Here is a 13546-nt window from a genome sequence, read left to right as displayed (position 1 = left end):
TTTTTTTTGTATTTTTTTTTTTTTTAAATAGAGACGGGTTTCACCATGTAGGCCAGGCTGGTTTTGAACTCCTGACCTCAGGTGGTCTATCTGCCTTGGCCTCCCAAAGTGCTGGGATTACAGATGTGAGCCACCATGCCCGGCCCAACTGCAGATTTAGATATCACTGGTCTAAATAACTGAGTTTGCACTTTGAGGTATATTGGGAATAAACTGAAAAGGAAAAAAAAATACATATTCCTGAAATCTGTCTGAAAAGAGGGAATGTAAATTTTTTCCCTTCCGTGTCAAATTTTGGTTGTTTCTACTCTGCTCCCAATTGAAAAGAGATAGAAAAATAAAAACTAAAACAGTATCTCCTTGTTAGGGTCTGATTCTGTATCTACTTGGTTAAATGAGGTATTAATATGACTTTCAATTTTTCTACAGTGTCATTTCAGGCTCTTTGTCACATGGCGAACCCAGTCATGGACTAGCTGATAGGGTCATTAATTGCAGAGAAGTTCTGGAAGCTTTCAACCTCCTGGTGCTCCAGGTCAGCTCCTTCCCATACACTCTGCAGACCCAACAGTCCCGCATTAGCTCTAGCAATGAGGTTCACTGGATACAACTGGATACCGGGGTGAGTCTCTTGCCTGCTGTCTGATACCCTGTCATGTTCTTAGTTCCCCAGAGGGTAGGACCTTGTAACAAAATATGTCACGGCTTAAGATCATATTCATAAGAATTCAAAATCTAATATAATGCTTTATGTAAGACTTCAAAAATCCGGCCGGGCGTGGTGGCTCATGCCTGTAATTCCAGCACTTCAGGAGGCTAAGGCGGGTGGATCACGAGGTCAGGAGATCGAGACCATCCTGGCTAACATGGTGAAACCCGTCTCTACTGAAAATACAAAAAATTAGCCAGGTGTGCTGGTGGGTGCCTGTAGTCCTAGCTACTCGGGAGGCTGAGGCAGGAGAATCACTTGAACCCGGGAGGTGGAGGTTGCATGAGCCGAGATCGTGCCATTACACTCCAGCCTGGAGGACAGAATGAGACTCTGTCTCAAAAATAAATAAATAAAAATAAATAAATAAATATCTAACGTAATTCTGTATCTTCCAAAAGTTCCATATATTTACAATTATTATAAGACTAAAGTCTAGTGAATATTATCCTGTATAAATCTGATTAGGTGGTTCTTTTCTTAGGTTTCATGCAGATGCGAAATTATCTGTCCTATATAATTTTTCAAAAAGAAAATGTTGATGTTATCTGAGGCCATGATCAATATCCTGGATTTCCTTTGTGCCTTCATATGATTAATTTCACCCTGAGACCTGGAAATTTTATTGTCCTCTTGGATGGCCTTTTTGTCATGTTTTAGTCTGATGATCTGCATCACTGTTAATTACTCTCTTGCTCCTCCAGCAACTGGGTTTTGTTTTAAATCAGTTTTCACAGTCTTCTGTATGAAATGGGATGATGGCACTGTTACTTTAAATAACTCCATAGTAGCAGTGAATGTGTTGAGACTACCTATCTCAACATTGGATATATCCAGGGATTTATAGTTTTTACTCCAATCTCTACTATTGAAAAATATTTTGTATGACCTACAAACTGTATGCTAAATATACTATCAAAGAAAAGAAATATGAGTTTCATAAAAATAATAAAAATTAGCCATTAAGCAATGGATCCTTCATTTAAAAATACTGAACACACTGGATATTTTTAAATAAACATGGTTAAGTAAAAAACACCAAAAATGTCTTACATAAAACTAACATTTATTTTTCAACCCGATGCATTTTATTGTGTCATGAAGAAGGTAAGTTTTCGCCGACTTTGCGCTCTTGTCTTCGAGCATTGGTTTGTTCCTTGCAAGCAGGAAGCTCAGGTCCTTGAATCTTCTTGTCTTCAGCAGTCACTGCCTTATGAGAACTAACTCAGTGTGTTCACTATCATTAGAGATTACTTTGAGCTTTTGCTTTGCTTTCTTGGTATCTTCTCCATGCCAGCTCCAGCCATTCATTGGGCAGTCGAGGTAGGGGTGAGATAACAGAGCTGCCAGAGTTCCTTTGCCTCCAAACTACAAGGGGAGCCTATGGGCTACCCAAGTAGCTGCTGGGTTGCTCTGACAAAGAATGGGATTGCCGAGAGAATGAATGGAAATAAAAATTATTTTTTAAATTAATTTTTTTGAGGCGGAGTTTCGCTCTGTCACCCAGGCTGGAGTGCAGTGGTACGAACTCAGCTTACTGCAACCTCCGCCTCCCAGGTTCGAGCAATTCTCCTGCCTCAGCCTCCAGAGTAGCTGGGATTACAGGTGCCCGCCACCATGCCTGGCTAATTTTTGTTTTTTTAGTAGAGACCAAGTTTCACCATGTTGGCCAGGGTGATCTTGAACTCCCAACCTCAGGTGATCCACAAGCCTCTCAAAGTCCTGGGATTACAGGTGTGAGCCAAGAATAATTAATTTTTTAATCCCCCAGATAGTTCTCCTATTATACATTAAATTTCAGTATATTGTTGGAGTGTAGAGAGAACTGTCCTAATTCAGTCTTTTCCAAAAGGGATCACACCCCAGTGATAGGAAGAAGGACCAATAGCCTCTGCCTTTATTTTCTCTTACCATGAAATAGAGAAACAGGTTTAAAATAATTTTCCTTAAAAGTCATTTTAGCCGGGCACAGTGGCTCACACCTGTAATCCCAGCACTTTGGGAGGCCGAGGCGGATGGATCGCTTGAGCCTAGGAGTTCAAGACCAGCCAGGGCAACATGGTGAGACCCCATCTCTACAAGAAGTACAAAAGTTAGCCAGACGTGCATCTGTAGTCCCAGCTACTCGGGAGGTGGAGTTGGGAAGACTTTTTGAACCCAGGAGGTTGAGGCTGCAGTGAGCTGAGATTGTGTCACTACACTCCAGCTTGGGAGACAGAGCAAGACCCTGTACCCCAAAAAAAAAAAAAAATCATTTTAAGGAAATGATTAATTTTTAAGGTTTAATAATGGTATTACAGTTATTTATTTATTTATTTTTGAGTCGGGGTCTGACACCCCTGCTGGAATGCAGTGGTACAATCATGACTCACTGCAGCCTCAAACTCCTGGGCTCAAACAATCCTCCCACCTCACCCTCCCAAGTAGCAGAGCTACATGCAGATACCACCATGCCTGGCTAATTTAAAAATATTCTGTAGAGACAGTGTCTCACTTATTGTCCAGGCTGGTCTCAAACTCTTGGCCTCAAGCAGTTCTCCCATCTTGACCTCCCAAAGTGTTAGGATTACAGGCATGAGCCACTGTACCTAGCCTGTGGTTATGTTTCTGAAAAGGATTCTTGGCCAGGCACAGTGGCTCACGCCTGTAAACTCAGCACCCTGGGAGGCTGAGATGAGTGGATCACTTGAGATCGGGAGTTCGAGACCAACCTGGCCAATGTGGTGAAACCCCATCTCTACTAAAAATACAAAAATTAGTCGGGTGTGGTGGCTAGGCACCTGTAATCCCAGCTACTCTGGAGGCTGAGGCCGGAGAATTGCTTGAACCCAGGAAATGGGGATTGCAGTGAGCCGAGATTACGCCACTGCACTCCAGCCTAGGCGACAGAGAAAGACTCCATCTCAAAAAAAAAAAAAGATGAGGGGCTTCTTATCTTAGACATATCTAGTGATGTTCTTCTGGATTAAAGATATGATATCAGGTATTTGTTCAAACTAATTGAGAGGTGAAGAGTTATACTCTTCTTCAATTTAAGATTTAAAGAAATTGTCCCTGAAATTGAGATCAACATGGGATAAAGGGGAAAAAAATTTAATGTACAACAACTTTATACGTGTAAGGGAGAAGTTCCTGATGATCAGCGTCCTTTAGTTATCTTGAAGCCTATATCCCAGGAGGGATAATTGGAAAAAAGCAAATTAATTGAATTCAAAAAATATGATTGAGCACACTTGTGGACTTGTGTTGAATCTTGCAAAGAACACACAGAAAACTGATGGTTTAAGCTGAGTACAGTGGCTCACACCTGTAATCCCAGCACTTTGGGAGGCCGAGGCAGGCAGATCATTTGAGGTCCGGAGTTTGAGGCCAGCCTGGGCAACATGGTGAAACCCCGTCCCTACTAAAAATACAAAAATTATCCAGGCATAGTGGCGGGCAACTGTAATCCCAGCTACTCGGAAAGCTGAAGCAGGAGAATCACTTGAACCCGGGAGGTGGAGGTTGCAAAAAACCGAGATAGTGCCACTGCACTCCAGCATGGGTGACAGAGTGAGACTCTGTCTCAAAAAAAAAAAGAAAAAGAAAACTGATAGTTTAGAGGAAAAAGCGAAGTATATATCTAAGTCACTATTATCCAGAGGAGAATAAGACAATTTCAGAAAAACAAAATGCTCTGGGAGTTGAAGCGAGGGAGGAGTCACATTTATTTGAGAGGTCCAGGGGAAGCTCCATGGATAAGAGAACAGAGGATGATGGCCCTGGGGAGACAGGAAGGCCTGGGCAGGGGGGTGGGGGCAGGAGGAGGCACTCCTGGCAGCAGACAGGGTGGGCAGGGGACACAGAGGAGGAAACTGGGCATTTTTCAGAGAATGCTGCATAGGATGCAAAAGAAGCCTGGAAATACACACATGGAGGCTGTCAGTGCCAGGCTAGCAAAGTTTACACTTATTATACAGGCATTAAGGATTTTTTAGCCAGAGTATATATACACACACACATATATATAGCATTATTAGAATTTAGTATATAGTATATATACTACATATAGTGTATATATATACACACTATATAATTAGAATTAGTGTGTGTGTGTGTATATATATATATATATATATATAGCATTATTAGAATTTACCTGTTTCTTGTTAACAATGTAAAATGTTTAGTTTGTTTACCACCACCCTGGAAGTCCTGTGTCCCTTCTGGACACCCCCACTAAAGGGTAACACTATTCCGGCCTCCTGTACTACAGATTTGTTTTGCTCAGTATGGAGCTTATGTGAATGGAAACATGCAGTATGTACTCTCTTGTTTCTGACTTCCTTTGCTTAACATTTTGTTTGGGAAATTTGTAGTTTTCATGAATCGTAAATCATTCTTTTTGCTTTGTGTGTGTGTTACATTGTATGACTCCACCACCGTTCATGTATCCATCCTATTTTATTTTACATAGTACTGCTGTAACATCCTGGCACACCCTTTAGTAAATGTATGTATGCATTTCTTTTGGGTCTCTGAGAGTGAAATTTCTGGGTCATCAAGTACGTGTATGTTCAGCTTTAATAGCTACTGAGAGGCAGTTCATTCAATCTAGAGGCTAAGTCAAAGTGATTCGAAGTAGATCAGTCAGTGGCTTTTCTGATAATTTGGGTTAGAATGAACAAATACATGAATCAGAATGATGGTCCTGGCAATAAAATGGATGGGAGACATGGTACATTTTCTAGGATTTGTTTATTCAGGGAGAGGGAAGAACCAGAAATATTTTTGAGGTGTTACCTTTAGTTGGAAAAAAGAAGTTGAAAGAAGTTTTTTGTTTTGTTTTGTTTTTTGAGACACAGTCTCACTCTGTCAGCCAGGTTGGAGTGCAGTGCCACGATCTCGGCTCACTGCAACCTCTGCCTCCCGGGTTCAAGCGATTCTCCTGCATCAGCCTCCTAAGTAGCTGGGATTACAGGCGTGCGCCACCACGCTTGGCTAATTTTTTATATTTTCAGTAGAGATGGGGTTTCACCGTGTTGGCCAGGCTGGTCTTGAACTCCTGACCTCAAGTGATCTGCCCTCCTCGGCCTCCCAAAGTGCTGGGATTATAGGCATGAGCCACTGTGCCTGGCCGGAAAGAAGTTTGATTTGTGGAGGGCAGATGAGACTGACTTTGAGTTAAGATGCAGGTGAGCACACCATTGTGTAGATTTTTTGTTTTTTTGTTTGTTTTGTTTTGTTTTAACAAACAGTGATTATTGAGGCAGCTAGTGTGGTTAGAATCATGGAAGAAAATAACAAAGAGAACTGCCAAGAGGGCAGTGAGGCCAGGGGCCAACAAGTCATCACCACTGGCGTTGGCCTCAGGAGTCCTTGGTGACCTTCCAGGGAACAGCATCTGGAGAGCAGAGCGTTGGACAGGAGCAAAGGCAGAGACAGCAGCGAAAGCACTGGGAGCATGGAGGGTCACTGAGAGGGCAGGCCTTCCACACAGGAGAGTTTGCCTTATGAGAAGGGACATTCTCCCCCCAGAAATAGTGATTCAATAAGTCATACGATTTATGATACCTGAAACGTATCTTTACAGTAAAATCATTCAGTTTCATAACTCATGATTTAAAGAATGGTTCCACTCATTTCTATTAAAACTTTTGTAACACAAAACCATCATTACAGTTTAATGCAAACAGAACAGACGGGGAAACCATTCACTTCTAATTCTAATTTTTAGTAGCTCTAGTTCTCAAAACCCATACTGGCTCTAGTTAATCACAGGCCGTCTATTTACCAACCTGCTAAGAAAAAAGAGAGAGAGATAAAAACGAGGACAGGTGGATGCAAGGTGGATGCATCGTATCCAGCAGTTCTAATGCTGTGTCAGGAAGAGCAGCAGGCTCGGAGTAGGATTTAATAATTTCCCAAAGAAAAAGGGGCCAAGGATGAGCAGGAAATGTGAAGACCAAGTACACACTTTTTTTTTTTTTTTGAGACGGAGTCTCGCTCTGTCGCCCAGGCTGGAGTGCAGTAGCGCTGTCTCGGCTCACTGCAAGCTCCGCCTCCTGGGTTCACGCCATTCTCCCGCCTCAGCCTCCTGAGTAGCTGGCACTACAGACGCCGCGCTGCCACCTCGCCTGGCTAGGTTTTTTTGTATTTTTTTTAGTAGAGATGGGGTTTCACCGTGTTAGCCAGGATGGTCTCGATCTCCTGACCTCGTGATCCACCCGTCTCAGCCTCCCAAAGTGCTGGGATTACAGGCTTGAGCCACCGTGCCTGGCCGACCAAGTACACACTTCATAAAGCTTTTCCAAATGACTCTGTGTCTGCAGTCTAGATGAGGAGGGAAGCTTAGATGGATGACTTTTTTCCCTGGGAAATGACTTATTTGACACAGTTACCCAGAACACAGCTAAGCCCAGAACGAAATAAGCAAAGGCTTCTAGCCTTGAAAACAGATGTCATTCAATCTATGTTGTCAGTCTCCAGTATCTCTAAGAACATATTCTGGTGCTCTCATAAAGCCTGTTTACTCTCAAATGTATTCCCAAAAGCAGGGTTTTGGGGCGGGGGGCTCAAAAAATTAGAAGCTTTCAGTTAAAACTCGCTTTATTTTTATCTTATGGGCCTTATAAATCATACAGTTGTTTCTCTTTAGATGGTTACTGAAAAGCTCAGAACCAGCCGGGCACATTGACTCATGTCTGTAATCCCAGCACTTTGGGAGGCCAAGGCAGGTGGATCACCTGAGGTCAGGAATTCAAGACCAGCCTGCTAACATGGTGAAACCTCATCTCTACTAAAAATACAAAAATTAGCTGGGTGTGGTGGTGCGTGCTTGTAGTCCCAGCTACTTGGGAGGCTGAGGCAGGAGAATGGCTTGAGCCCAAGAGGCCGAGGTTGCAGTAGCTGAGATCACACCACTGCACTCCAGCCTGGGTGACAGAGTGAGACTCCTCAAAAAAAAAAAAAAAGCTCAGAATTTGGGCTACCAAATTTGTAGCCCACTTCTAACAAAATATGTGGAAACTACTGGCATGCATTTTAGGGAATACTTACTTTATCCCTGGCCCAGTCTTCCTTCTCTTACCCTTGCTTTTTCTTCCTCTGATTGCTTAATTTATTTTTATCTTAATATATGTATATAATTTTTTTTTTTTTTTTTTTGAGACTGAATTTCGCTCTGTCGCCCAGGCTGGAGTACAGTGACTCTCTCGGCTCACTGCAACCTCCACCTCCTTGTTCAAGGTATTCTCCTGCCTCAGCCTCCCGAGTAGCTGGGTATATAGGCACCCGCCACCATGCCTGGCTAATTTTTGTATTTTTAGTAGAGATGGGGTTTCACCATATTGGCCAGGCTGATCTCAAAAAAAAGTGCTGGGTTTACAGGTGTGAGCCACTGCACCCAGCTTTTATCTTATTACATTTTTTAAAGCTGTCTTATTTCCTTTATGAGTTGGAGAGTGCTTAAATAAAAATGTCAACACATAATAAATAACAAAAGTGGGCCAGGTGCAGTGGCTCATGCCTGTAATCGCAGCACTTTGGGAGGCTGAGGCCAGGAATTCAAGACCAGCCTGACCAACGTGACGAAACCCCGTCTCTCCTAAAAATGCAAAAAAAAAAAAAAAAAAAAAATGAGCCAGGCATGGTGGTGGACACCTGTAATCCCAGCCACTCGGGAGGCTGAGGCAGGAGAATCACTTGAAACTGGGAGGCGGAGGTTGCAGTGAGCCATGATTGTGCCATTTCTCTCCAGCCTGGGCAACTTGGTTTCAAAAGAAAAAACTTGGTCTCAAAAAATAAAATAAAATAAAATAGACCAAATGGCACAGGCAACATAACAGCAAGACGTGACTGTAAAAAACTAATGCAGAAAAGATGCAAAAAAAACTATAAACAAAAACAGATTCATGAACTCAAAAAGCTTATTTAATATCCTGGAGCTTCTGAGTTTAAGGATAAGCAACTTGTCACCCTTCTCAAGATCCTCTGAGGGCATCTTTGTGTCACATCCTAAAATAGCTATTTATTTTCGTAGTAATGACTGACTCATCAAGAGGGGGGCCACATTAAATACTGTGGGTCCTGTTTAAGGAAAGCGTGTATTCCATTTTTAAAGTAAAATTTGTTTGCAAAGATAAGCTTTTATGAATTACCATTATGAAATGATGTCAGAAAAGTTAAGGTTTCTGTAACAGAGGAGTTTGTCAGTATCTAGAGAGTTCTCAGGAGAGCCTATTTATCTGTATAGAGAACTGCTTCCAGCAGGGAAAAAGGCTGAGAATTGAGGCTGTCTGACCTTGTGTATCCCAACAAAAGAAAAAGAAAACGAACCATGTGCCTGAAGGAAGTGTGTCAGCTTTCCACTAATCACATATTCAGTTCCTTTGAAATGAAAATAAATTTCACTTAGTGCCTCAGAGATGACTGTAGAGTTGGTGTTGGGTTACATAATGAAACACAATATTTTTTTCTTACTTGTCAGAAAATAACCTCTTACAGGGACTCCCCCCCAAACCCCCCCCCCCACCCCACTTTCTAGAAAACAAGACACACTGTATCCTGTCCTCATTGGGTTTTTGCTCTGTATTTTGAACCAGGAGGACGTGGGCTGCGAGGAGAAGCTGTACTTTGGCTTGAATGAGTACAGCAAGTCTCTGCAGTGGGGGATCACGAGCCCACTTCTGAGATGTGACGAGACTTTTGAAAAAATGGTGAACACACTCTTGGAGAGGTAAATAGTAAATAAGGCCTTCTGCTCTTCTCTCTAGCGGTACTTGTAGATCTAAAATAGCCAAAAGCCTTTTGTGTCAGTGCTACAGGGTGTCTGATGGAGCCCTTGCAGGTAACATGCAAAGGCCAAATTAAAAATCCTTTCCTAAGATGCCCTACTATTGTTTTATGTGATCATCCAAGACCAATAAAGGAAAATACAACCGAAGTGGGCCGTTGCACTACTCTTCATGCTGAGTCAGCTTCCAGTCATGCTTCATTATGCTATCATCAGGAGATGGAAAGGGCAGAGAGGGATTTGTTTATTCAAGACCCACTTTTGGCCGGGCACGGTGGCTGACGCCTGTAATCCCAGCACTTTGGGAGGCCAAGGCGGGCGGATCACGAGGTCAGGAGATTGAGACCACCCTGGCTAACACGGTGAAACCCCGTCTCTACTAAAATTACAAAAAATTAGCCAGGTGTGGTGGCGGGCGTCTGTAGTCCCAGCTACTCGGGAGGCTGAGGCAGGAGAATGGCGTGAGCTGGGGAGGTGGAGCTTGCAGTGAGCTGAGATGGCGCCACTGTACTACAGCCTGGGCGACAGAGTGAGACTCTGTCTCAAAAAAAAAAAAAAAAAAGACCCCCTTCTCTGAGCTCCGGCCTCTCCTACCTTACACCTCAGACTTTGACATTTTTCCCTCTTTTCTCCCCTGTCCAGCACAGGCAAGGACCCTAAGATGATTCAGTAAAAACTAAACTTTACTATAAGAGATTTGAAGTATACCCTGGAAGAAATTAAAGAGCAATCAGATAATTGAGGTGAATTCAGTTCTTGGGGTGCCTCCTCCAGTCCCTGACCTTAGGGATTAAGGAATATAACTCTTCTGTCTTCTCTTCCTTTTCTTTAAAAAAAAAAAAAAAAAAAAAAAAAGTCCCCAGTTCCAGATTAAACTCTGAAAGAGTTTTTTTCTCTCTGTCACCTTGAATCATAGATTGAAAGGTAGGTAGAGACATTCGAATTTACCTAACCTAATACAGGTCCCTCTCTGCCCTCCACAGTATTCTGTTTGCTCATCCAATGTTGGGGCAATTGGGCTTTATTTTATGAGGCCATTCTAATTTTTAGTAGCTGTAGTTCTTCGAATGCCTTTAATTGATCATATTATTTAACGTCTATTTAACAAACCTGCCCATAATTTTGCTAAGAAAAAAGAAAAGGAAATTACAATGAGGACCTATGGATGCATCCTATTCAACAAGTTATAATACTGCATCCAGAAAGAGCGCCGGCTCAAGTAGGGTTTGGTATTTTTGCAGCTGTTGGGTTAGGGAAGTCTTAACTGACACTGTGACATTAATCCTTTCACAGCACGTGTAGTCTTAATTTTCCGAAGTCATTCCATGAGTACCCCCTCTAAGCGTTCCTACCCACCTGTTACATCCACCAGCTTGAAATGCATCTTCTTTTTCTGGTAACATCATTCAGAGTTTCATAACTTTTATTTTAAATGATGGTCCCATCAACTTCCTATTGTAGTTTTGTGCTACAAAAGTTGTAAGTATAGTTTAATGCAGGCATGACAGATTGGAGAAACTGTGCACTTCTAACTTCATGATTCCTTCAGAGTATGAAATAGAAATGCCAGATATCAAAGTTACCATTTATTCTAACTTTGGCTTTTCTACGTGGCCCAGCAAAAAAGCATTAAGCTTGAAACATAGATTATCTATACTTATTTCCTCCAGCCCAGTCACCCCAGCCTAATAGTAGCTGTGACTTACTGAATACCTGAAGGAACCAGCCCAGGATTTATTGAACTGAAGGATTTCTTCATTTCTACCCAACCTGCTAAATCCTTGCAATGTGTGAAGACATTGCTAGAGACTGGATAAAATCTAGACCTAGCTTTGTCTCTGATCAGTTGTATGAACTGGGACAAGCAACTGAACTTCTCTCTGCCCCTGAACTCATTCTCTTCCTATGAAAAGGCAGAGTGGGCTAGGTGTGGTGGCTCATGCCTGTAGTCCCACCACTTTGGGAGGCCAAGGTGGGGTGGATCACCTGAGGTCAGGAGTTCGAGACCAGCCTGGCCAACATGGCAAAACCCTGTCTCTACTAAAAATACAAAAAAAAAAAAAAAAGCCGGGCGTGGTGGCGGGCGCTGTAATCCCAGCTACCCAGGAGGCTTAGGCAGGCAGAATCATCTGAACCCGGGAGGGGAGGTTGCAGTGAACTGAGATTGCGCCATTGGACTCCAGTCCGAGCAAAAGTCCACTCCGTCTCAAAAAAAAAAAAAAAGAGGCCAGGCGCAGTGGCTCATATCTATAATCCCAGCACTTTGGGAGGCTGAGGCGGGCGGATCACCTGAGGTCAGGAGTTCGAGACCAGCCTGATCAACATGGAGAAACCCTGTCTCTACTAAAAATACAAAATTAGCCGGGCACATGCCTGTAATCCCAGCTACTCAGGGGGCTGAGGCAGGAGAATCACTTGAACCCAGGAGGCAAAGGTTGCAGTGAGCCGAGATTGCGCTACTGCACTCCAGCATGCCAGCCTTGGTGACAGAGCGGGACTCCGTCTCAAAGAAAAACAAAAGACAGAGTTGTTCATATACAGAGCATCTTGGTGCTTTCCAGTTCTAAAACACCTCAAAAGTGTTCATGTGTTATTCATTTGATAGCTGTCATTGGCATTTATTTGACCGGGAGGTTTTTCTGTGCAAGGCCAGTGGACCACTTGTTGTATTTTAAGTAGAATTATAGAATGGAACAAAGGTGAAGTCCCCCATCAGCCTACCCAGCTGCTGGTGGCTACATTGCTACCAGATGGCAACCAGAAAGAAAGTGCACAGCCCCAGCCTTATTCTACCAGGCTCCATGAGAGCCTTGGCCAACCTTGGACCCAGGGCCCACTTTGCCAGCACCTGCTTTCTTTCTTTTTTTCTTATTTTCTTTTTCTTGTTTCTTATTTCTTATTTTTTATTTTCTTACTTTCTTTTCTTATTTTTCTTACTCTTATGGGGACCTCTTCAGCTCCCCAGACTCTCACTCTGTCGCCCAGGCTGGAGTGCAATGGCATGATCTCGGCTCACTGCAACCTCCACCTCCCAGGTTCAAGTGACTGTCCTGCCTCAGCCTCCCAAGTAGCTGGGATTACAGGCATGTGCCCGACTAATTTTTGTACTTTTAGTAGAGATGGGGTTTCACCATGTTGGCTAGGCTGGTCTCGGAACTCCTGACCTCAAGTGATCCGCCCACCTCGTCCTCCCAAAGTGCTGGAATTACAGGCGTGAGCCACCACGCCCAGCCTACTTTCTGTTTTTTAAAAAAATTATTTTTATTCAGCAGCAGCAGTACTGCTGGGCAGTGTGCTCAGGGTAGCCAAGCACCTGCTTTCTTGACTAGCAGCTCTCCATACCTGTAAGTGGGTCCTCTTTGCCAGTTCGTACTCATTTTGTCATCAGGCCTGGCTGAGGCATAGCACCAAAAGGTGAGATTTGTTTTCTGACTCCTCTGTAATTGTAAAAACTGCCAATTTTAACAAAGGGATCCTCTTCCCTGGCAGTCCAGGCTTAGGGAAAAATGGTACCAAAGGCTGCTGCTACCAGCCTGAGATTTGCTTGGCTCCCTCGATGGAGCCAGGTCTCAGGTGATGAGGCTACAACACTAGGGGGTGCTATTTCTCCAGTCAGCTCCAGGTTTCTCCAGCACCAAGGAACAGTTTATGGAAAGATAGAGATTGCTATCTGTGAGGCTGACCTCAGATTAGTAATAATAATTACCCTTTTTATGTCTAATACTCGACAGATATTACACTGATGCCTCCATTTCCTTTATTGTGATCTTATATATCAGAGAAATAAGTGGACAGTGCTGTCATTCTAACCCAATGCCACCAGCAAGAGGTGAGGCTCCAGGGATTATCCATGATGACTATGGTGGCTATGAATGGAATAGACCAATGTGTCTCCGAATTTAATGTGGATGCAATTCCCCGGGAGTCTTGTTAAGCTTCAGATTCTGATTAGTAGGTCTGGGGTGGGGAGATTCAGCATTTCTAACAAGCTCCCAGGTGCTGCTGCTGCTGCTGCTGCTGCTGGTCTCTAGACCACAATTTGAGAAGAGAGGTCTCTAGACAAT

At 43.3% G+C, this 13546-nt stretch overlaps 1 protein-coding gene across 1 annotated transcript in view; it reads left to right on the top strand.

The window, feature by feature from the left end:
• Nucleotides 1-13546, top strand: part of GREB1L (GREB1 like retinoic acid receptor coactivator) — a 301032-nt gene that overhangs the window by 251145 nt on the left and 36341 nt on the right. The window contains exons 17-18 of the mRNA XM_026456017.1: nucleotides 430-622; nucleotides 9292-9425. Of these exons, the coding sequence (XP_026311802.1) occupies nucleotides 430-622; nucleotides 9292-9425 (327 nt within the window). The remainder of the gene's footprint in view (nucleotides 1-429; nucleotides 623-9291; nucleotides 9426-13546) is intronic.

This window comes from Piliocolobus tephrosceles, chromosome 18 (assembly GCF_002776525.5).
Source record: "Piliocolobus tephrosceles isolate RC106 chromosome 18, ASM277652v3, whole genome shotgun sequence".
NCBI classification, from domain to species: domain Eukaryota; kingdom Metazoa; phylum Chordata; class Mammalia; order Primates; family Cercopithecidae; genus Piliocolobus; species Piliocolobus tephrosceles.
This window is presented reverse-complemented; position numbering and strand designations above follow the sequence as displayed.